The following is a 25,029-nucleotide window of genomic DNA, read 5'->3' on the forward strand; positions in this document are numbered from 1 at the left end:
GATGTATATTTTTTATGTCTATACACATAAGTGCAAAATGAGAGCTCTATGTAAAACCACCTAGTTTCACTTAATGTTAATAGCGTAAATAATGTTGCTAATGTTAGATGTGATATAGTCCATCACTGACCAATGAGTCATTCAAGCATAAAATGGGTATCCGAACTCAAGGGAGGAAGCAGCATTGTGTTTACACTAACATGTCAAATAACCAATTTTAAATAGTATTTTCAGGTACTTTGCTACTAGCTGGAAAAACACGTTTTTTTTCCATTTCTTTTAATAAATATAAGAAAAATGCAGAAGATAACATAGTTTGACAACCACAAAATACCATTTTGCACCAACATGTGATTCCCACAGAGCTATTAGCTTATTAAATCTGAGGAAGCTGGGCAAAGTGAGGAAAAACTATTTACAGCAGATGAACAGTATCTTGAAGTCATGTCCTTAGGAATTTGGGAAAAATCCAGCAGAGACCTGACACAGGACCTGAGAGCTACACCTGGCCCTTCAGTTTATTCTTCTGCTGTTCACTGAAGCCTCAATTGCATGAGAGCTCATTTTGCCTTATATACTTATATTTACATGTATGTTTGCAGATGTTTCCTTGAAAAATATAAAGACATGAGTTAAAAAGATAAAAATAAAAAACCATCAGAATTGTAAAAGTTAGATTTATTTCTTCACCAGACATACTGTAGCAGGAAGCAGTGACAGGATCTTACAATTAGGATTTTTGCTTGTGTTTTTTTAAGCCTCAACCTGCCAGCTAAAATGCACACTCCCTTATGAAATAAAAAGGATTTCAAATCCTGTAGTCTGAATGAACTGAGACAAATAAATACAATTACAGTTATAGTAAAAACTGCAATCAATTAGGACCAATAATGTGAGCAACAAGATGTAAAATATTATTATATAGCACAAACACTTAGGGTTCTCTTTTGTTGTCATGTCTGAATGTGGCACTTGTATAAAGAAAAAACACACAATGGCACTGCAGACTTATTTGAAAAGCTTTACAAAAAAAAATTGTATTAAAACAGTAACTTTAAAAATTCTTTATCATGAATAGAGTTTATGAATACTATACATCTGACCTTAACTTATAAATCCTTAAATAAGATTTGCATTTTTATCCTTTTTCCAGACATAACGAGCATACTTTTAATTTGTAACCGCTCTGCTTTATCTGTTAGGAACATAGTGATACACAATGTAGTTAAGATCCCGTATTTGAAGCTTCATATTTCCAGGATCATAGAGTTATGACAATACAGCACGACAGAAGACACGGTTGTCAAGAATTCTGGCTGTCAGTATGTGTCAAATACTAAATCTAAAGCCAACAGACATCAAAATCAGAGACTTACTTCTGGCTTTAAAAGCAATCTGTGACTTTGTTGCTATGAAATAAATAAGGTTAAAGGTATGTTGGAAGACAAGCATGCACACAGAGTACAAACATTACACAATACTTGAAACAGTTAGCATCATTTTAGAAAGTGGAATAAGCTTGGAGCAAATACGTGAAACAGAAAAGTGCTAAGTCAGTCAGGCGTTAAGTAACCAACCAAACACCCATTGTGACTATTCCACCGGTTGAGTAATCATAGTGGTTCATATTTTGGAAGACTGATGGACTGCACCGGGTAGCTGGTGTGTTATTTTCTGCAGTTTTCATAGAATTTGATGCCATTTTAAATAGCTGTTCTGGCACTCTAAAACAAGGCTCTTGGCTAATACTGTTTGATATATTCTCGTCTTAGTAGTGACACGATATGGCGTGTGATTGAGAGTGGAGAAACCAGGAGAGCAGACAACTGGCCACCGACATGCATAACCTGACGGAGCTCGTTAAGGACACTTGGCTTCATGAGTTTACTGCAAAGACAAAAGAGAAAAAAATGAAATTAATTTCAGTTTCTCCTGCATTAAGTGAGATGCACAACAAAGGTGTTGGGTGTGCTTTGCATGCAGGGTTCAGACATGAATCACCAATAGACTTTTAGGCTACTACAGGGGACAAGTTCTTCCTCTTTCCACATTACACCTGCTTATACTTCGTCAAAACAAACAAATAACTCAATGCTGAATATCGAGACCTACCAGTAAAAGAAAGAGTTATTCTGACCCAAATTATTATTTTTTTTACATTTTGAAAACATCTAGAAGAGCTGGCCTTCACTGAAATTTTGTGCCTTAGAGGTCGTTCTGCATTACAGCTCGTGACTTACACTGCGGCTGGAAGAGGCTCCCTTGCCCTTCGTTTTGGCCTTGCCTCCCACTGTTGTGGCGCTGTTGCGGCGTGCTTGTTCGTGGTCAAACTCCAAATCCTCTAGGCGCTGAGTTAATGCGAGTTTTTGCTGAATGGCCATACGTAACAAAGAGTTCAGCGTCTTCTTTTCATCCTCAGCAGCAGCCAGCTGCCTCTGCATGTCATCCAGCTGTGTAACATACTCATCACACCTGAGAGGAGAGGAGAGGAGAGGAGAGGAGAGGAGAGGAGAGGAGAGGAGAGGAGAGGAGAGGAGAGGAGAGGAGAGGAGAGGAGAGGAGAGGAGAGGAGAGGAGAGGAGAGGAGAGAAGAGAAGAGAAGAGAAGAGAAGAGAAGAGAGAAGGGGGTAAACTTTACTGCCAGCAGGTGGAGCAATTTGCCTCAAACTACTGCGGCTGTCATGATTCCCCAGACTGCATTTTCCAGATGGGAGTATGATTACCACGCTAACTGACTGCACAAGTATTACATCAGACTGCTCCCACAATGCTTTGCATCTTTCTCAGAGAAATACACAGAAACGCAAAATATTTTCTCTCGAGTGAAAAAGCAGAAATATTACAAATCTATATCAATGTTCTTTTTAATGTCTCCTGTAACCGAGAAGGATTCGTTTGGTCTGAGCCACCTGATTTATTTATTTATTTTTAAATTATATTTGCCCAATTTATGTACATAATGGCTGATTTACATTGAAAGTATGTGTCGTACCTTGTAGCAAACATGGCCCGGAGAGATGAGAACGTAGCTGCGTCCTCTTTCAAAGCCTTGAGCTCATTACGGAGCTTCATCATAGTCTCGGTCACCATGGTCTTCTCACTGTCATACTTACTCTTGAGGTTGGCCAGAGCAACCTCAGCTGTCTGAAGGGAACAACATAAAAAGATTAATGTAAAGTTCTGCAGTTTTTAAATTCTGTGGTTTTTGCATCGCTATTCTATTCTATGTGTGCATTAATAAACATCGTTCCCCTGACACATACACAAACCATCCTCCCACCTGTTTGTTGGCCTTGAGAACAGCTCTGAGAGTGGCAATCTGTTCCCTCTTGGTGCTGAGCAGGGATTTCAGTTTGAGGATCTCCTCCATGCAGGCTTCCTTGTCCTTGTCGGCCACTGCGCTCAGCTCCAGGTTGGCAAGTCTCTGGCGTGACAGCTCGGTGGTGCGGTCCACCGCTTGCTGCAGGTGGCGGATCTGGTCCCTGATAATAGCAACAAGGTTATAGATGTTCATGGGTTCCGGCCGGTGCTCGTGTGCTGGAGCTGCAGTAACTGCTGCGCTGCCGGAGTCTGACTTTCCAGATTCAGTCTCACCGATTAACCCGTTAGTGAGAAGTACTGACTGGTGATCCTTTGCTTCTTGCCCCTTTCTTACGATGGCCTTACCTTCCTTGTAATAGTCGAGCATGACGCGGTTAGGGGTTTCATTGTTGCACATGCACACGTGGTTGTAGAGATTGGCCAGCTCTTCACTGAAGGCTACGAGCTCATCCTGCGCCACATTAAGGCTGCCAAGCGACTCTCCTGCAGCTTCGCTGGCCAGACGGAGCTCCCTCTCCAGACGTGACATCGCTGCTTTATCTGCTTGGCTAATTTTCTCCAAGGACGACAGCTTTGACCTCAAGTCCTGGACGTCGCTCTCCAGCCGCGCTCGCTCATCTTCATATTGGGTTCGACACTCCTCGTATTGCGCCCTTAGTGTTTTCAGCTCTTGCCTCAGTTCTCCAGCTTCAGACACTGCAACGGTGTATTTACACTGCAGAATCTCAGGCCCGTTAATGTCCAGTTCATAGTAGTCTCCGTCGTCATGGCTGTCCCTGTCTTTCTCACTGTCGAGGGCAGACTGCCGCTCCTTACTGGCCTGAAGTTTCCTCATTGCACTTAGATTTTCAGTCAACCTGTTGACCGTTTCCTTTTGCTCGGACACAGTCCCATAGGCCTGTTCCAGCTGCTTCTGGCTCTCCTGCAGAGAGTTGATCAGGGCAACTTTTTCCCTCTCAACCTACAGAAATACAGACAAAGAGTTCATTAGTCAGCTAGGCAACTTTATAGAAAAAAAAGAGAAAGAACAAAACAGGAACGGCCTTTTTGGCCAGGTGACAGAGTGCAATTAAAGTTTCTTAACAACCTTTCAGGAACTTTTGAGTAACTCAGTTAAAGGTGTACCCAACATTACCTATCTCAGTGTGACCTGCCAATCCTGATGATTACTAGTAATTTAGTATCACTACATTACAGATTTAGTTCAGCTACTTAGTTAGTTCTCTAATTTTCTAGTACATTTGTATAAACCCCACACAGTTTGTGGTGTTCTGTGGTATACAAACTGAGTTACTGCACACATGGGTGACATTTGTCCATGCTGGTTTAGCCCAGTTTCCCTTTTTACGCTCTAGATCCACAGAATACACAGCGACAGATAAAGTTAGGGATGCATTAGACTGACAGCATTTCCTGTTTTCTCAAAACTCCTGTGATAAGATCTTAAATTCTTTTGGCCACGATAATCATCTAGCGAAAATAGCATGGCAGCCTTTCTATGACATCTACAGTAGAACTTGAGCTTTTTACTGAATGTGAAATCATGGCATCAGGTATGCTGCAGTCAGATAATGATGGCTCTTGATCCAAGTGCATCTGATGGATCTCATACCTGCACCAGCTGTTGTTTCAGTTTCTGTATCTCTGATATGTTGAGCTCACTCAGCAGGTCGTCCACCAAGCTAGGGACTGGTTTGAAGCCCTCTCCTCTCTTGTTCACTGCAGTTCTATTGTCTTCATCACTTTCACTCAATTTAACCAAGCCGTTCTCAAAGCCTCTTATTAGATCATCATTGTCCGGTTCATTGATGGCCGAAGGATCCTCGTGGAGTTTGGGGTTATCGATGGAAATATTGAAAGAGCTACTGTACACAGAGCCGCCGATGGTCATATAGTGGGAAAGCTCTTTGCGCAGCGAGGCCTTCTGCTCACGCTCTGTCTTGATGGTCTCTAAAGCTTCCGTCAGCTGCCGCTCGGCAATTTCTCTCAGGCGCATTGCTTCCTCCAGCTGGCTGTGCAGACACTGGCTGTCTTCCTCCAGGCGGCGGATCTCATGCTTTAGACCTTCAAATTCCACCTGTAGAGACAGCCAAAAATATAAATAACACAGCTAATACTTTTACACCAGTAGGCAGCATTTGTTATAATTTGTGAAACAGGCATGAGTGCATCGTGGTTGGCCAAAATATTATACACAGACCCATTTTTTGAATGTAAAATTTGGTGCGTGCTCATATTTTTAAATTGTAAGGAAATGACATAATGACTGTGTAGTGATATTAGAACCAAAATGATAATATGGTTAGTCTGACTCATAAAAACATGAACAACACAGCTATTTCTGAATGATTTCCACCCACTACAAAACTTGAGTTTTATGGCCAGTCTCACCTGGTTCTGTTTCAACACAGACACTTGTTTCTGAAGTGAGATGTTCTCCTCCTCCAACTCACTGTAGTCCTGCAGCAGTCGAGCCTCCCGAACCTTGTACTCTCTGATGTCGTCTCGCAGCTGACTGCGCTGCAGCTCTGCCAGCTCTGAATTCTGCACACAAGAACGGGGACAACGGGAGAATAACTGGATGACCTTTCATTTAAACCTATGTTCACCATTAGCAAATGCAGTGTAAACCACAAACTACACGCTTGCAATAGTTCAGCAAATAAGTTAAAATAAGGGCAAGAGTGCTTCACATGCCACAAGTCTTTGGCAGCCATGTGCAATGACGGAAGGAGGACATGGTCCACTTACCAATTCATTCTACAGAGAGCCGCGGTGGAGGACATCCTTTGTGTCACTCACTGCGGACCATTACATCATCTTTCCTGCTGGGCTCAGTGCAAACTGGCCCTCCCGCATGATAAGAAGCAGCTCTCTCACAACCAACACTGGCAACTTTTCGTAGTCTACAAGTCAACTTCAGTTAGCATTACAAGCTTTCATTGATTTCCCAATCGTGCTGCAAATAGCAGATCTCCGATGATGACACATAAAAGACGCCGATTCAAACTTTGGCCGACCATATACTATGATAAGAAAATGCTCAACAGGAGTTAAAGTGAGCATTTGAGTGTAAATCGTGAGAAGAAATTCATATTGCAGCACTCTCAATACCTACCTCTCTCATTTCCAGGGCAATGGATGACAGGCGGTCATTTTCAGCTTGTGCACTGGCGAGGGAAGCTTTGGACTGTCGGAGCTCATTCTGTAACTCCAGGACCTTCTGCTGGTAGAGAGCCTCCTTACTGGCAGACTCCAGTATCAAAGACTCTTCCCTGCTCTCCCCATCTGCTGCCACCTTTCTGTGGGTTGAGTAAGCATGTCCAAAGGCCTAAAGACAGACAGAAAAAACAATAGAACAAACATGTTTGATTAAGGATTTGTTACAAACCTGCTTTAAGACACATGCACACAACCACGAGCATGGCCAACATAACTAGTTAGAGACTTCAGTTAAATAAAGATCTACCATTTCAGAAAATATCACAAATGTGTGTGTATGGGGTACTGGACAGCTCTTTCTAATAACAATGACCTAAGTAAAATTCTCCATCTCAAGAGAGGAAATGAAACCACAGATAAGGAAATATACACGAGTATCAGTTCTTAGTCATCACTCTAAATAAAATTGTAGTTAAATTGGCGATGCATTTTTACATGCTACATTCACTGCGTTTATTTCTTTGGTTTTTATGAAGAGTTTTGCTGCAAACACAGATTACATTTGAAACTTATTCATACAACAATTTTGGCCAAACTGATTTTTTAATGATAAAATTTTTCCTAACATGAATTTATTTCTCTATTTAATGACGATGATGTCAGCGCCTTTATGGATGTAGACATTCATTAGCACAAAAAACATCAAACATGATACTGAAACTAGCAGAGACAACAATTATACTGTAACAGAACAGTACAATCTGCATAATAATCACAAAGATAGACTAAAAAAAAGTGGATGTGACAATAATTAAAGCACATAGGTCATAAACAAAAAACTAACTGCCTTCAAGTGTATTTGTAAATGCTTGAAGCCCAGTAATACATGAAACCATGACTAATAAAAATAGAGCACTGCAGCATATCTGTCATAAATAAATGATAGAATATTATTTTAAAATATAGAATCTTAAAAAAAGTATCCAGTATAAAATAAAATACTCTGGCTTCATACATGACTCCCACTTGGTAAAACAGTTCAGTCCCTTGAGGATTACAGAAGAACTCAAATGTAAATTTCAAAATGTGTCAGAAATTTTAATTTTATTGACATTTTGACAGGTCAGTGTTTTTCTGCAATTAAAAAAAACACTGTTCAAATAATCATCAAACACAAATCTGTATAGATATTGCTTTGATATTATAAAATAAATATTTATCTACTTTAAAACAGATTGGATAAATGGCTAGCAATATTCCCAAAGCTGCAGCATGTGTTTTACTTTCAATGTTTAACCAGCTACTAGGAACAGTCTTTTTGCAAAATGTCAGTTGAATGGTTTTACTAAGCAGGTGAACTAATTTTCAGAATAGCAGTAAATTGATGAATAATTTGATGCCATATCTGCACAGTTACGAACTAAACAGCTAAACACACATTAAGTCAACAGTTACTACGTGGGGATGTGAGAGCAAATGGACCTCACTGTAGAGCTAGATGTCTTTTTCTGGCCAATTCTCAGTCAGACAAACAGATCTGTGTAACTAGGATCATAGTCATGGTCAGTCATGATGATGTGAATCAATAGCAGGCTGATAGAGGACGAGGATGGATGATTCCTTTACCTTACATCACTCTCAGCGATGTACTGTAGTAAGGAGAAACTGTCACAATCATGAGATACTAAGTAAATGTCCCCAACAATTAGTCACTTCGTGATGCAACTATAATCTATAAACCAGAAAATTACTGGTAGTGGCAAAAATCTCACATCCTCCTTTTTAATTTACATTTCATGATATTAGACTAGATTTCCAGTATAAAGGTATTAATAAGACTGCGACCCATTTAAGCCCAGCCTACACACAATGACCTATCGCCATTTCATGTGAACACAACCACTGAAGGACACTAATAATAGAAATTGGACATTTAGACATACAGCTGACAGACAGCAATGTGGAAATGCTTTAGGATGCACTTCCTCTACTGACTGATAGACTGGATGTGACAACAGTCTTAAGACTGAACTGAAGGGAAGTTCCCGACCACCCCCAACACACACACACTTCTTTATTCTCTAATGAAATACAGACAGATTTTCCCACATGTTAGGATCTCAGTGGCTGGCGGTGCATCTCATGAGTTGCTGTGAAAAAGTGTTGCCAAGTTATCTTTGTTCAGCTTAATGTTTACTAGATTGATAGATGCCTTCACCTGTCATATTTAGCTGTAGAGGTTATTCCTCTACTGTGAGACTGAAGGGCCTTGGGGTTGGCTGACACTGTGGGTTAATAATGTCTCAACAGACAAGCTATTAGGAGATGAAAAGAAACACAGCTATTCAGGGCTGTTAACTTTTTTTTATGATTTCACCACTGGAAAAACTTATTTTTAAACAGGTTAACAGCAAATTGGCCAAACAGGCTTAAATGTGACATAAGCCACTGCAGCTACAGTCTGATTTCAAGGCCTCAGCCTTTGGAGCAAGTAAAGGCAAGTAATCAAAACTAATGACAGTTTTCATCCTTTAAGGCGAGGCAACATTAGGTAACACTGCAATATTTCTGCTTGGAGGTGGTTATGCATATTTCAAACTTCATATAATATTTGAGGAGGCAGGAGGGATATAAATAGACATGGCTGGGGCTCAGGGGAAGCAAACCCCACTACCGACTGCTTCTAGTTTGATCCCCGATGTCACTCTAAATTCCCACCGTGCTGCTATTATAACATGCACTAAGTTGCTCTCCTCGCCTTCACATACTGACTGATGCCAGGACTTATATCTGGCTGCGTGGCGGTGACCTCGGGTTACCTCCTTCAGCTGATCCAGTTCCTGTCGGACCGTCTCGTAGTCCGTCTCCAACTCATCAAATCGCTGCTTGAGCTGCTGTTTCTCCTCCAGCACCGCCAGCCCATACTCAGCCGCCTGGATCTTCTCCTGGGTCGTTTCGCGAAGCTCCCGGGTCAGACGCTCCACTTCGACTTGGAGCCACTGCGGCCCGGCTTCTGTCACCAGTACCGCCTCAGGATATTCCTGCTCCTCCATAGACATCTTGGCGAGCCGCCGACTCCCAACCGTAACGGGACCCAGCCCTAACTAGCGGGAGCAGCGGAGCAAACCACCAAGACCGCAAATCACTGCCTTCTTTGTTTGGGGCGCATTGTTGGGCTTAAACTGTGTTTAGCTTCCCGGCCTTTCACTCACTGCGGACCTCGACGGAGCTCAAACTGGACAACAGTTTGCTCATTCTCGATATTTTTCTGCCTCTTCTTGAAGCTGACAGAGGAAACTTCAGTTGAGCTCATCGATTAGAAAAAAACGCTCCCCCTACACGGCATTCAAATCAGCGTGACTACGAAGGGAAATGTAGTTTTCAGTGAGGCGCGCTACCTCAAGGACTCCTTGCTTCTGAAGCCGCGTTGACTTCAAGTACCAGAATGCATTGCGTCTGCCGAGACATGACCCCACAGTTTATTGAAACGCCATCTAGAGAATCAACTGTGAAACTGCAACTATAATTACATTGCATATTTATTAGGATCTTTATTAGAGTTTATGGGTATTTTTGTTATAGTCACTTGTCGAATGAACACTAGATTAGTTAATTATAGAAATATGATCTTCAGTCACTTTATTTATTAGGTACACCTGTTCAACTGCTCGTAAGCGCAAATATCAAATCAGCCAATCACATGGCAGCAATTTAATGCATCCAGGCATGTAGACATGGCCAATATTATCTGCTGAAGTTCAAACTGAGCATCAGAATGTGGAAGAAAGGTGAGTTAGGTGACTTTCATTTAAGTTTTATGATTGATGGTGTCAGGCAGGCTGGTTTGAGTATTTTACTGCTGCTCGACTGAGATTATTGCAGACAACCATCTTTAGGATTTACAGAGAAAATATCCTGTGAGCATGGTTGATGTCTGCTTCAAGCTCATAGGAAGGCAACAGTAACTCAAATGGCAATTCACCACAACTAAGATGTGCAGAACAGCATCTCTAAATGCACAACTCGTGCAATGTTGAAGAACATTAGCTACAGTATCAGAAGACCACAGCGGGTTCCATACAAGTGGCAGCTAAGAACAGGAAATTGGACAATAGACGATTGTGGGGAAAAAAAACATTGCATGATCTGATAAGTCTTAATTTCTGCTGAAACATTCTGATGGTAGGGACAGAATTTGTTATAAGATGAAAGCATGGATCCATCTTGCCTTGTATCAGCTGCTCATGCTAATGCTGATGGCGCAATGGTGTGAGAGATATTTTCTTTGGAACACTTTGGGGTTCTTAGTACTAACTGAGCATCATTTAAATGCCACAGTCTACCTGAATTCTGCTGTTAGCCATGTCCATCTGTTTACACTGTGGCTATCTTCTATTGACTGTTTCCAGCTGGATAACTGTCTTCAAATGATCTCAAACTGGTTTCTTGTACATGTTCACTGTACTCAAATGACCTCCACAGTCATCAGATATCAATCCAATAGAGCACCCTTGGGATGTGATACAATGGGAGATTTGGGTCATGGATGTGCAGCTGACAAATCTGCAACTATCTGTAACTAAAAAAGGGGGCTAATGAATATAAATATATTTTAAAAAATCACAAAAAATATTTAATATTTTGTTTATGTTCTTCTTTATTAGAGAATGGAAAACGTTTATTATAAAAGTAGCTGGCAATTAAGTACTTTTAGAAGTCTTGTTAAATGGTCAAAAGGTATCTGTCATAAATCTGCTCATGAACTACGTTGACTGACACCAAGTTGTGGTCATGTGATCAAAGAGTGCAAAGAGTGTCGGTTTTTTTGTGTAAAAATTTGAATGCCAAACAACTGAGGACCTGATTCAAATCTAGTACTTCACAAGGTGACAGAGCACTGTCTTATTGTTTTTAACCTTTGACACACGTGAATGTGAAAGAAAAACTGTGTCAGCGGGACTTCCATTCAGTGGTAATTCTTGGTACTGACAGTCCTTGGCAGCAGTTTGAGGAAGTTGTCTACTGAATGCTGTTTGTTTTGTTCAGCTACACCTGCCTGGGGACTTCAGGAGCAGCTGAGCTGAAATGGTGTGTACACCTGCGTTTCTGCCTTTCGCTGAGGTTTTCTATCTACGATTGTAGCTCTTGCTCTGTGTAGACACATTGTGTTATAAATATAACAATGTGTCTACACAGTGTGTCTATTGCTGCTTTCACTTTCTCTCACATGCTTTTTTTTCTTATTTCCTATCAAGCAGCAGTATGTTGTATTTTTTATCCATCAAGCTACTGATCATTTCTTTTTCAGGAGTACAAAAGGAATTTAATTTTTGACTTTTATCAACACTGTATGTATATCTATTATGTTTATTTATTATCAGCAGATTTGGCAGAAATGTTCCTTTATGTAGAATATTCATTTGAAACCTATTATTCTGAACATTTCAGATAAATATTACCATTTCTATTCAATCTGCTTTGGACTGGGATGTGGAATGGCTTTCTATAGGCCATTTCGAAGTAAGTTACACTTTTTAAGCCGCTGTTCAAAGTAATTAACCCCTGGCTGAGCCAAGATTGATTAACGACCCATTTATTATTTTTGCTTTCACTTTCAGCACTCTCAGTTCCAGTATGTCTTGGTATATTTTGCACCATAGCGTTTGAGATTCTGGGCATGTTTACTGGTAAGTAGAATTTTTTTATAAAATTCACAAAAAAATTTTAAGCGAAATTTTTTTTCCAAAAAGAAAAATGTAATTTTACATAATGCACTGCAGGTTTTGCTTGTCACAATGTCTGTGTTGACTTTTCTACCCTGCTCAGGCCTGCCTGCCCATACTAAAAGATGTAAAGGTGCGCCCTACAACAAAGGAGGTACTTCCTGCTGCTATATCAAAGTCAGAATCCTAATTTTATATCCATATTTAGGTTTTGTATAAAAGCTAAACATTACCATCAAACTCTCCTTAGATACCTACTGGGGATTTGCTGTTGCACTATTTGTTGCTTTGTTGCACCTCCACTCATATCATGGTAAGACCACAATACTTTAAATATAAGACTTTATAGAATACATGGAATATTCAGATACTCAGGGGATATACTGTTTTAACTGTGGTTAAATATTGTGTATTTCAGTTTACACACTATCGTATGGATGTGGAATCATAACGTTTGCTCTTAGAGGAGCAAAACGGAAATACAGCTCTCTGAGGTTTGTCCTCTTTACAAACTATTTTTGCACATTCCTGTAGCACACAGACTGTATAAAGAGCAGTGCTTATCAAAGTTTAGGGTGAAGAGTGTAGAAGGCCAGTGGGAAATATGGAGAGGAAATATGTTCAGTCAAAATGCTCGATCTACAAGCAAACACGGGTTTTCTTATATTATGGCACTGATCTTCATTTAACTAAACTTTAAACTCTTTTTCTTAATCGATTATGACTGATATGAATTGTGTGGTGGTGGATGTCATTATTTCTTTTTCTTTATTCGCTCCTGTAGGGGGCATGCTAGTACAAGTTTTAGGAGCACTTCTTCAGAATTCATTCAATGTTTTAAAATATTTCTGAAAGTTGGGATTTGTATGACCCAAAAAATGCATTTGTTTGTTTTGAACAGGAAGCTGAGAGAGAGAACGAGAACCTGGTGGTAGTGATTTTAAAATTACAGTGGGGGGATTTACAGGAAGCTATTTAAGTGGTATTTAAGATGACGAGATGGCGACGTTTTATGTCACTGTAGAAACAAACACTGTAGTTTCCTCTTTTTTTCCACTATAAATGTCTCTGCAATCTTGTGAATGTATGTTATACCAATACACTGAAGTTCATCTGACTTTCATAAGATGGGCCTGTCTCATACCAATGCATGCTGAAGCTGATGGCTGTTCATAAATTTCATAGATACTTTCCCATTATAGTTGCAGATTGCTGTTTATGAGCAGTGCTTAAATAACACACGTCAACACAAAGGCGAATAGAAACTATTGTAAATGGTCAAAGTCAAATGCAGAGGGCTTTATTACATGAAAGTATGGTACATACAAAATTTCAAGTAACAAAGAAAGTGTTCTTAGGCTGACACGCTGGACGTAACTAGCTATTCAACATCACAGCCCACTATACCCCCTATCAGCACCGGGTGGCTCTTCTTTGCTCGACGTTGTGTAAAGATTACACTGCTGTTGAGGTCCAAAAGCAGTGCTAGAGCACAAATGAACACTGAGGTGTGTTGGTTTACGGTAACTGAAATTTCAATAACAAAAGACAATGGTGAATAGAAATAAATTTAAGAACTACAAAAATGAAAGTGAAATCATCTGAATGTTTAAATTCTGGCTCTGCATGACTGCTCTTTATGACATGTACACATTTCTTTCACTTTGTTTCCTATTGTCTTTCACAACAACAACTCACTAAGTTTCTGTCTGACACACACACTCTATGATAAACACCGACTTGAAAACTATGCCCCACTCAGTATTACAAGCTATAGCAAAACAATATAAAACCACTGTCAGTTGAATGAATCCAAGAGCATTAAGAACACATTAGAGCATCACACAGCAGACATGTAATACCGGATTATTATTATTATTTTTTACTAGTGAGCATCCACCAATGAAAATGTCAGTTATGTCCACATCTCTGTCATTGAAATGGGTCTATAACAACGCTGGTATTATCAGTGAGGATATGCATGTTGCATGAATTTGTGTGTCTCAGTTTTTGGTGATAAATACACAAAAAGGAAGGCAAACGTGGAACTCTACTTTAATGTGTACAGCACAAAATCACATTACTTTAGTAGCCTACACACTTAGGGGTATTCACTGTGAACAAAATCAAAGAGTTGGGTGCCATGTGAATCGAAAACATACTTGACTACTAGCCTTATCTTCAGGGGTGTAATTGGATAGGTAGGTGGTTGCAGGGAGAAAGTTACTTGGCATTGGTAGAGCTGCTGACCATCTTGCGAATGGCCTGAGAAATAGCATCACGGTCGATACCGTAGATCTTCAGCAGCTCGTGGGGTTTTCCACTGCGAGGAATGTGGGACACAGCGAGACGGTGCAGACTGAAGCCAGACTCATTGACCATTGCTGAAGACACTGCTTCGCCAAGACCACCTGTGGAAAAACAGCAAAGGAATATATAAAAGACAAATGTGAAAGACAAATCCACTTAAATGCATTTTTAACTGTCTGGTTAATGTGATGTCTTAAGGATGGGACATTTCTAACATGGTCATCTCAGGCTGTGTGTGTAAAGTCCTAAATTCAGAAGTAAATAAAAAAATGAAATAAAGGTAGCTATATAGAAAAATTATGCCTTTGAATGATATTGTTTTACATTATTTCTTATAGATGTAATAATGTAGCAAGTACTGTATTTGTAATTTTGAAGTACTGCCCAATTGTGTCCAAGAATAAAAACATGGAGCGGGAAGTTCAAGCATATTTGGCTCCCATTACAGTATCCAAAAACACTGAGCCTCTGTGCACACATTACATAAAGGGATAACAAAAAAATCATTACAGCTAAGTGTAAAAATGATCCCCTTGAACGTTGCACCACAACTGTTCCAGATGTACAATGAATGAGATGCACAACATCAGACAAATTACAGTTGTTAGATTTCCTTTGTCCAGCCTCATCCATGCCATCACCCATCCCCTTTCTCTTAGTAGGCACAGGCCAGAGCTGTCTGTGTTATCTAGGTCACAGTCAGCCCCATGGGCACCCGCTTAGCTAAGGAAATCTGACAGCACTCTGCCTCCATGGCTGTCGCACTTACAAAATGCACCACAGTACCAATACCTTGCCTGCAATGAAGGCACGCGACAGGCGGTCTCAGCCCTCAGCCAATAAGCAATTGCCAGCACAACCCGTCTACATCAGTGAACCAATGGAAACATGCCACCACAACACTCCCAAGGATATGCGCCAATGACGAGGCGCAGCCGCATTATGCTACTGAGCTTGTTGCTGCTTGGTTGGCGATAGGCATGCAATATGCAAAATCCAAGCAACTTCTATATAAACCTACCTTCGTAGTAGTGGTCCTCGACAGTGAGGATCCTTCCCCTGGTAGCACGTGTGTGGTCGATGATCGTTTTGACATCCAAAGGTTTGAGTGTGAAGGGGTCAATCACTCGGACAGAGATCCTCTCTGGAAGATGAAAAATACAATGCATAAAGATACATCATACGGTTAACCGAACCACAGCGATTGAATATAGGATAATATAGCAGTTCTGCCAACCTGATAAAGAAAGCATAGTTTGTGCAAGAAACACAAAAACTAAGATCAGGCTAACATTTAAATGACAAACTGAACACAGAACCATTCAAAACCTATTCTAAGGAACAGCAATGGTCTAACAGATACATTCTAAAAAAAAATAGAGATATAAATCTGACCAGCTAGCAGCGGATTACAATGTTTTTCTTGTAATTGTTCTGGATGTGTCGGCACATATCTTGCGGACCTTTCTTTAGATGTTCAGCTGCAGCAAGGGCCTCGTGCAAAGTCACTCCAGCTGCCACCACAGTGACCTGGTCGTCCTTGCTTTGGTACACCACCTGTCAAAGAGAAGGAAATGTACCCTCTATAAGCTGTAGTGTTTCGAGTGATTATTTTGGAACAATAATCTGCCATTTCTGCCTCATGTGTTTATCTCTCACTGTCTTAAGAGAAGCACAAATAGTGTCTCACCTTTGCCTGTCCAACATGGAAGTCCTCATTGCTGTTGTAGATGATAGCACAGTCTTGGCGGCTGGTTCGGATGTAGCAAACACCCTAAATGAAAAGGAAAATGAAAAGATCATTACTGCAATAGATGATCATGTAGGGGAGCTGTAACGCTGCCATTTTTGTTTAAGTACCTTTGTGGTTGCAGCCAGTTCCACAGCCTTCTCTGTAGACACACCATCACAGGGATAGAAAATGGTTGCTGTGGGAAGGGCCCTGAACATAGCTACGTCCTCCAGACCCATCAGGGCAGGGCCCTCCTCTCCTGCAACATACACATTTATAGTTGATTTTATGCATTCAACACTGAGGAAATCTTCAAAAGTTATCTACTTGTTAGGTGAGCTGAAGCATGCAGGTGCACAAGCATAAAGTTCGGCTGCATGCAGTGTACCTGCACTAACAGAGGGACACTTGGTTCCCTGTTGACAGCTTCCAGGGCAGACACGAAAGGAGAAAAGGGGGAAGTTTGAGTAATAGCTGTAAGGTCAAGGAGGGTAAATGGCAAGGAAAACACAGCATTAGAGGGGAAAAATAGAAAGGATTGAAACAACTCACAAACTGACACAGACTTCTTTGTATACACTTGTGCATTTATTAAGGAGGCTGTGGATATATTCTGAGGAACTGGGTGCTCTGAAGTGGTTGGATTCAGTGTAAGAGGGGATGAGGGTGAATTTGTGAAGGTGTGAGTTTGGTGACATGTATGAGAAGGGTTTTTATGTGAATTGCTCATTGGCAGCAGTCTACTGACCGGTGGACAGACCGCAGTGAGAGCCGCACAGATTGATGTTGCTTTCTGAGATCGCTGCCATACGAAGCTGGTCATAGGCGCGAGTGAAAAAGGAAGCAAGAGTGCTGGCAAATACCACATTCCTCTCTCGGGCAGCACATCCCATCGCAACGCTGACCTGGGAAATGAAATCATTATTTCTTAGTACCTTTGCGAGCGAGGAAACCTTCATGTGCCAAACTAAAGAGACACAGGCTGCAAGAACGTCACCACAAAAAGATCACCCAGAGGGTAAAATATCTGTAGTGCAAACCATATTTGAAAGCCTCTTTGAACTAAAGACCACAGTAAGCAGAAAGTTTTGCAAAAATCTCTGAAGCTTATTTTACCATATGGACAGGATCAGTGGCATACCTCCTCTTACAAATAATTTCCTTTGTCCTGTCTCCAAACCTTTCCACAGTCCCACATCTTCTCTTCTTTCTCAAAAGTAACATCTGACGCTACATAAATGAATTCAACGAAACTCCATTTGTTTTTGTTTGTAACTAATTAAGTTTTTGTACACTGAAAAACAGAACATGTTGGATTTACTTAATTCAATTGTGGACATTGGTTGCACACAATTGTTTTGCTTTGGCAGACAATTAAACAACTGAGTTAAAAGAAGTAACAGTGCTAACCACCACACCACAAAGCTGTCCTTCCAGGCTTAACAAAAGTAGGAAAGCTATGATTACAAGGCTTGAAACAGAATTTTCTGTTTGTCCTTGACATGTCATCTCAACAAGAACAAATGAAGTTGTTGAATTTCAAACAGATCCAACATGTTTTAATTACATTCACCATAGAAACATGAAATTATTTTGCTCAAATTACAAGTTAGACTTTTGTAAATGCAACAACCAACCAATTTCCTTTTTTTCAGTGTAGGTGAGTCTTGCATATTTTTTTAATTTCATCTCGATTGTACCCTTGAACTTTTGACTTTTCTCATGCATTCAGCCAGATGGTCCCACCCTCTGTAGTGATTAATATTTTACTTCTGAATACACTTGTCATAACTGCTTATCATCATGGAAATGCCTGACCTACATTGAAGCAGGCTGCTGCTGGGGACATGAAAAGACAAGAAATTAGAATTCGATTGTCTCTCTTCAAATTAGGATCTGATAAAATGTTGACCGAAGCAAAATAAAGGGGTTTTCTAACCACTGGTGTCAGCAGCTGCCACATTGATGTAAAAGGAGGAACTTGAGTTTTTTATGTGACTATCCTTATATTACAGGGCAGGTACAGACAAGCCATCTATAATTTAATAACATAAGCTCAGCTCAGCAGCTATGGCAAGCTAGGTTGTGCAGACAGCAAACGAAGAGCAGTTTACGGAGAAGAATCGCTATTAAAAAGCAACTCTGTTACATCTAAAATGAAATGATAGCATTAAACTAAAAGTGACAGAATGATAGGATTCACATCTGTTTTTGAAGAAATATTTTTTATCAAGAAAAAGGCGTAAATTTGACCAAAGATCATACCATGTTTTGCTGAGCAATGTAGCACTCAACAAAACGGTTGGGATGCTCATTCTTAAAGATCTCTGAGTAGGTGAGGTTATTGGTATCTCCATCAAGGGCCACAACACGTTCATTGTAGCGTCCCAGCTTGGCCAGTGCCATTCCGTATGCCTTCCGTGTGGCAATCTGCAGAGAAAAGGAGGCCAAATTCATCAATCTTTTTACAACCTGCAAAGGTTGGATGCTGCAAAAGGAAAAACAGAACACAATGATTTACAAATCCTTTAAACCCTAACCTCCTCTTTAGTTGTACTGAACTGTACTGTTGTACTGAATTCAATTAAAAGTATTCCGATCAACAATTTTTAATAACTGAATTCATGTTAATGTATTAACTGTGAAAATTGTGATAGTTAATTTGTGACAATTTGTTTTATTTGTTTTTTTTCCCTTTATTTTAATATATATCCCAAATTGGCTCTTTACTTCTGTGGAGTGTTTTGCATGCCTAAGTGATCCCAGGAGCTATGTTTTCGAGGAATTTTGCCCTGGTTGGGTCTTCCAAGGCAGTTTAGTTCTGGGTGATGGACCAGATCAAGAGCACCTCTGTGTAGAAAAATCTAGACACAGATGAGCCCCGTTCCCCAAAAGCCAGGCTTGCCGAACACCTGGTTCCCAGGCCTTAGTCCATGGGGCCTGGATCAGCCACATGGGTCCACCCTCCTGTGGGCAGACCACCTGCAGAAGGGGCTGCAGGAAACCTGTGCTTTGTATATTGGGAGGCAGTTGAAACCACAAGCTTTTGAAGGGGGTGTGAATAATATGGACTTTAGGCAACACTGTTTAAAACCAGGACTCTCAATGATGAACACAAACCACATTTTACTGTTCTTATATGAACAAAAGTTGGTTTGGTTAACATTGTCTATGCTTTCATTTTTAATGAATCAGGCTTTCGCTTTTGTGAAAAATCTATTGTGTTTGCTTTGAGTAAATGCAAATTCAAAACATTTGCTACAATCAAACATGATATATTTATATACCAATTGGTTTTAATTGCTACTTCATAGACGCACAAGTTCAAGTATGATTGCTTTTGAATTCTTGTCTTGATCATACACATCTTACACATATTTATTCTTTTATTTATACTTAAATTTATGCTCTAACATATCCTTTTGCTTATGTAGATTCCCACAGAGTGGTGATCATGTCTAACCTCCCCTTTTGTTGTCCCTGCACTGAATTAGTTTCCATAATTAAATGTTAAATGGACTGATTCTTATATAGTGCTTTACTACTCTCCCAGAGCCCTCAAAGCACTTTATAAGTCATGCTTTAGTCACACCTATCATACAAGCACCTTTTTCTATGCTTAAGTGCTTTCCATCTAACATTCCTACTCTGATGGATGCATCGGTTAGTATCTTGCCCAAGGATATTTGGCATGCAGACTGGAGCATGCAGGGATCAAACCACCAATCTTCCGATTAGTAGATGGCCTGCTCTACTTCCTGAGCTACAGCCACCCCATACTTGGCTCAAACTTCACAGTTTCTGTGCATTTCTTTGTAATATTTTCAGTTAACCACAGAGTTTGTATGATTTGCAAATGTCTGATCTAAACTTATTTACATTTCATACAACATTCCAACTTTTTTGTAGACACGGTTGTTTGGGATTCATTCATTCATTCATTGCTACCTGGAGAATAAAGTATTTGTATTCATGTCCACTTTACAGACCTTTTCTCCAGCCTTGTAGCTGGGTGCGCTTGGCATCCTGATGTTTCTTAGGCTGACAGGTGGGGAGTCCTCAATAGGAGCAGGTGGGTACAGGTGCTTGCTGCTACTCATGATACGGCTCTGCAGATCCTTCATGACCATGTCAGCCATGTCTTTGGGCAGAGTTTTGGCGTGCCAACCCAGCTTATCCTCTGCAGCTGAAAACACAAAAAAATGCTCTTATGTTCATTTAATTCATATGCACACATACATTACTCGGTAGGTGCCATTCAAACTGCAAAACTGCAGTGTACTTTTGAATATCATTTATTTTAAAATGAGTGCAAAGGGTGCAAAGATGAAAGACAATATTTACCTGGAATGCCTTTGCCCTTAATGGTTTTGGCTATGATGGCAGTGGGTTGGTGGCATGGCTGGCTCAGAACCTTGCAAAGCTCCTCTACGCTGTGTCCGTCGACAATGATAGCATGCCAGCTATAGACACACACATGAAAAGGCTTTCGGTATGTCTCACACATATTTATGTGAAATATAGGAAATAAGAAATACGTAAATATGTGAAATACAGAAAATATAGGAAAATACAGTCTTCCTTCAGAGCTTATACCATAAACGGATGCTAACCAGCCTCTAAATCAGTATGGATTTCTCATATGCAATTTTACCCAAAGGCTTCACAACGCTTCTGATATTTTTCTACGTGATGCTGCAAGGGTGCAGGGTCACTCTGGCCAAGACGGTTGATGTCCATAATGGCCACCAGGTTGTCAAGCTGGTAGTAGGAGGCAAATGACATGGCCTCCCAGACAGCCCCCTCTGACATCTCACCATCCCCCAGCAGACAGAAGACACGGTAACTGGAGAACAAGCCAAGATTACATGATTATACTGTGCATACTGTATTTGTGTTTTATGTTTGTGTAGATGAGGGTGATGTGTTGTGGATGTGAGAAAAAAAAAGTCATATCTGAGGAAAACGCCTTTCCAGTCAGGCTTGTTTTATCGCCATTATCTGACACCTGGATGGGTAATCAGCTGTGACGTGTTTAAGCTTCCTGAGGGCTGAGATGTGACTACTTAATTTCACACCTACCTTTGTAACTTACTTTGCCATAAGAGCCAAATAGTGTTTAACTAAGACCATTTTTTGTACTGTTATTCACCTATTAATCACACACGGTCTGAAATATTAGCAGATGAATCAAATGTCATCAAAGTAGCTGCTTATACAAAGGAATATTAAAATATGACAGCGTTCCACTTTTGTGGCAACTTAAAACAAATAAACAGTCTACGGCATAATATCTGGATTTTACTCCAAAATGAAATCTGCTTGGGTGGTAAAAATATCTCAGGCGTGACTGCTGCGCCTGTGATTATTAGAGCAGAAGAATTGTTAGAGCAGATCATGTAGCTGCAGTATACACCCACAGAATGAAAGAAAATCCTAATTCAAAGCACTACAAAAAAAATACGATGCAACGCTGTGTCAATAATTTAAACAACTGAGTTGATATTTTCATGTAAAGCTGCAAAAACACCTTTTTTTCCCATAGGTGTTTTGTGTATTGCGTGTGGACAAGGAATTACCTGGATTTGTCAAAATATTTCCCAGTGTAAGCCATTCCACAGGCCACACCAAGACCCTGCCCCAGCGATCCAGTGGCGACATCCACAAATTGTTGTTTCTGAAATGTACACAGATCAAATAAATCAATAAACTCTGAGTAGAGTTTGTGCTCTTTGAGTCCTGAGGTGTGTTATAGGTACAGTATGTGGCGGCTTACGGGGGTTGGGTGCCCCTCCAGGGTAGAGTCAACCTGGCATAAACTGAGCAATTCGCTCTCCTTGAGAAAACCTGTTTCAACCCATATGGAGTACAACGCAGGAGCAGCATGACCCTGAGATAGACATGAAAAGAAGCAAGGCATTACAATTACAAAAGGAACAGAGGCTCTCATATTCAGACCAGCGGAGCTTACTGACTCTCACCTTAGACAGGATAAAGCGGTCGTTGTTGAAGTTTCTTGGGTCTTCAGGGCGGTACTTCATAGTGTGGAAGAAAAGCACAGACATGATTTCTGCCACACTGCAGCATGACGTGGGATATCTGCACAGTGTATGAGAGGGTGCTATTAAAATGAATCCAAATAAACAGCAAACTCAAAAACACAGAAAATACAGGTTAAACTTTAATATGTTTATTATTAGTAGCCTACTGTATTTGCATAAAATCCACTATAGCTATACATTTATGGTACTGTCCCAAAAGGCTGCAGTATCACTCTAGGTAAAGCTATCACAAAGCACACTTAATTAGCTAAAATTTCAGCTTGAGATGCCAAATGAAGATTCTATTCAAAAGAGTGCAACACAAAAAAGTCAAAAACACCACTTCAAATTGCTTTTGCAAAGACAATCACACAGAGACCCGTAAACTGTTAGTATATGCTGCCCAAAATTAATTGTAGCATTAAAATATGTTGCATCTATAAATAATTGGCATTAATGCATTATATTAAACCGCCAACTTCTGTCACAAAGAAATCACAAATTCCAGCTCCATGGAGTCTGAAGGCAAGTATTTTGCTGTGTTCAGCTCGTTGCTATCCTTTCCATCTTTCCAAGCATTCGAGATCAATAAGTCATTAATTCTAATAAGTCTTGGAATATTTTAAGTCAAGTAATATTTCTCGGTGCTCAGTGTTTTTCTTTTCATATCACTGTAGGCTTAACACTGCAGAATTGTGCAATGTGGAGTTAGGCTCCAATAAAATAATTTTCTTGCTATTCAAAATTAGACATTCATAATCAATAAGAGCTCGAAGGAGAAATTATATTAAAGATTACAGGCAGCTTTTCATTGAAATTTCCATTGAAGAGGATCGCATGATTGCAGCGGCCACACAGTACTCGAGTCTATTGCTACGTACAGTTCACCCACCATTATACTATACAGGGTAGTCTGCTCTGTTGAATTGTTCATAGGGGTATATCTAGTAAAATAGATGATTATAGACAATTATTATCTTGTAACCAAAGTAAATGTAAAAAAAAATCAAATAACCTAAATTCTGTTGATGTCACCCTGATCTGTTCATGTTTTTCATTCATTTCTGCTTGCACATCAAAGATTTGGAATTTTTTTTAAACAATTGTGTATCTCTAATATGCTATAAATAAAGTATAATTACACGGAAATAACACAATGTAGATATTTACATTTTCTGAAATAAAATGCTAAAATTATTTCAGCCAAATCTAAATTTGTCAAAGGAGGAGAACAAAAGCAGAACACATTGTTCCTTACATCCTAATCTGTTCATGCATAGTTCATTGGGTGTGACTATTTCTGTTGATGAGTGCACGATGCAAAGGAAAACTAGGTTTTGCATTATGTTATGCACACATTTCTTATGTTTATATGTGCAGTTCATTTACAATCTTACAGCAAAGCTCGTGTGCAAGAATCAGTAAATGCAACTTACCCGCTGCCCGCTCCAGTTGTTGCCTTGATCGAGTTGATTCGGAGGCGGTTGGCGATGTTCCTCAGTGCTTGCACTGTCTGCTGGTCAGGTTTGTGGTAATCCTCCATGAAGGCGATATATTGAGTTTTAAAGCACCAGAAAAATGGACCAACTACAATCCTCTGTTGAATTTGTGTGGTTTTAATATGTGTGTGTGCGTGTGTGTGTGTGTGTGTGTTGCCAAAGAGCAAAGCTAGTGTGAGTGTGTGAGTTATAGAGGCAGGCAGAAAGAGAGATAGAAACGAGGAGAAACTGGATTTAACCTACCAGGCATGTACACACATGGATGCACAGGGACACACACACATACACACACACACACGCTGACAGACACAAAGGAGGAGGAACCCAGTGACGTGCACTGGGCGTTACTGCTAAAATACAACGGCATACACCAAAACTATATACCTTTTACCAGACTATGTTTTGACAGCTAAGGTCACAAAAGGTTGTGAAAGATCCCAGAGGGTAATTTTAAAAAAATGTGTCTGTGTTACAGTTCAATTCTATCCCTCCTACAAATCATAGAGCTGTGTTTAACCACATGTCCTGCCTATTTAGTTATGGGTGAGTGCATGCAGTCTATCAGTGTGATAAGGTTAAGAAAAACAAAACAAAAAACTCTTGTCTTAGAGTGTGAATAAATACATTAACAAGGAAGAGGAGCGCCTAAAAATCAAAATGATGCCTTCCTCGTCCTTGGTTTGTGACACGACTGATGATGTACTGAGAAACTTTACCTCGGGAAGGCTGTGATATTTCTCTGCCATATCTAGTTGCTACCAACAGAGTCTCTTCTAGATGAGTGGTGCTCAGAGTCTTGTCCAATGAGTGGAAGATGGGGAAACATGTCCAAGGGGGATTCTGTCTGTACCTGGTGGGTGAGACTCTGGGAAGAGGTCTTTTGTGATTGGGTAGTGTTAAAACTTACCTCATTTGGAGTGGTTAAGCGATTTGTGGATAAAGAAAAAGAGGACATAACTGTGTCTGTTAACATCCGAGATTGTGTACCTTCACTAGCAACTTAGAGCTCTTTGGAAGGAAGATGGCAGGGATAGCTCAGTAGGTAGAGTGATCAGAAGAATCCACTGAACGGCTACCCTGAGGTACCCCTGAGCAAGGTACCGTCCCTACACACTGCTCCCCGGGCACTGGATTGGTGCCTGCCCACTGCTTCACTGAGTGAATTGGTTAAATGCAGAGAAGTAATTTCCCTACGCAGATTAATAAAGTATACATTACATTCATAGTGCTAAAAATGTTTC

The 25,029-nt window shown here is 40.3% G+C and overlaps 2 protein-coding genes across 2 annotated transcripts; both read right to left on the reverse strand.

The window, feature by feature from the left end:
* Positions 1–657: 657 nt before the first annotated feature.
* On the reverse strand, positions 658–10,150 carry bicd2 (bicaudal D homolog 2 (Drosophila)). Its single transcript, XM_026167820.1, has 8 exons — positions 9,303–10,150; positions 6,440–6,652; positions 5,713–5,865; positions 4,934–5,398; positions 3,281–4,282; positions 2,993–3,144; positions 2,241–2,472; positions 658–1,887 (listed from the first exon to the last, which is right to left on the reverse strand). The coding sequence occupies exons 1-8, from the start codon at positions 9,540–9,542 to the stop codon at positions 1,885–1,887; spliced, it is 2,460 nt and encodes an 819-aa protein (XP_026023605.1). The 5' UTR covers positions 9,543–10,150; the 3' UTR covers positions 658–1,884.
* Positions 10,151–13,477: 3,327 nt separating this feature from the next.
* On the reverse strand, positions 13,478–24,215 carry tkta (transketolase a). The gene is made up of 14 exons (XM_026167821.1): positions 23,726–24,215; positions 22,230–22,347; positions 22,025–22,138; positions 21,828–21,925; positions 20,903–21,094; positions 20,593–20,711; positions 20,238–20,434; positions 18,514–18,678; positions 16,997–17,153; positions 16,377–16,507; positions 16,207–16,290; positions 15,980–16,073; positions 15,538–15,660; positions 13,478–14,617 (listed from the first exon to the last, which is right to left on the reverse strand). The coding sequence occupies exons 1-14, from the start codon at positions 23,830–23,832 to the stop codon at positions 14,430–14,432; spliced, it is 1,887 nt and encodes a 628-aa protein (XP_026023606.1). The 5' UTR covers positions 23,833–24,215; the 3' UTR covers positions 13,478–14,429.
* Between the last annotated feature and the right edge of the window lie 814 nt (positions 24,216–25,029).

The sequence above is a fragment of the Astatotilapia calliptera genome, chromosome 5 (genome assembly GCF_900246225.1).
Source record: "Astatotilapia calliptera chromosome 5, fAstCal1.2, whole genome shotgun sequence".
Taxonomy (NCBI): Eukaryota; Metazoa; Chordata; class Actinopteri; order Cichliformes; family Cichlidae; genus Astatotilapia; species Astatotilapia calliptera.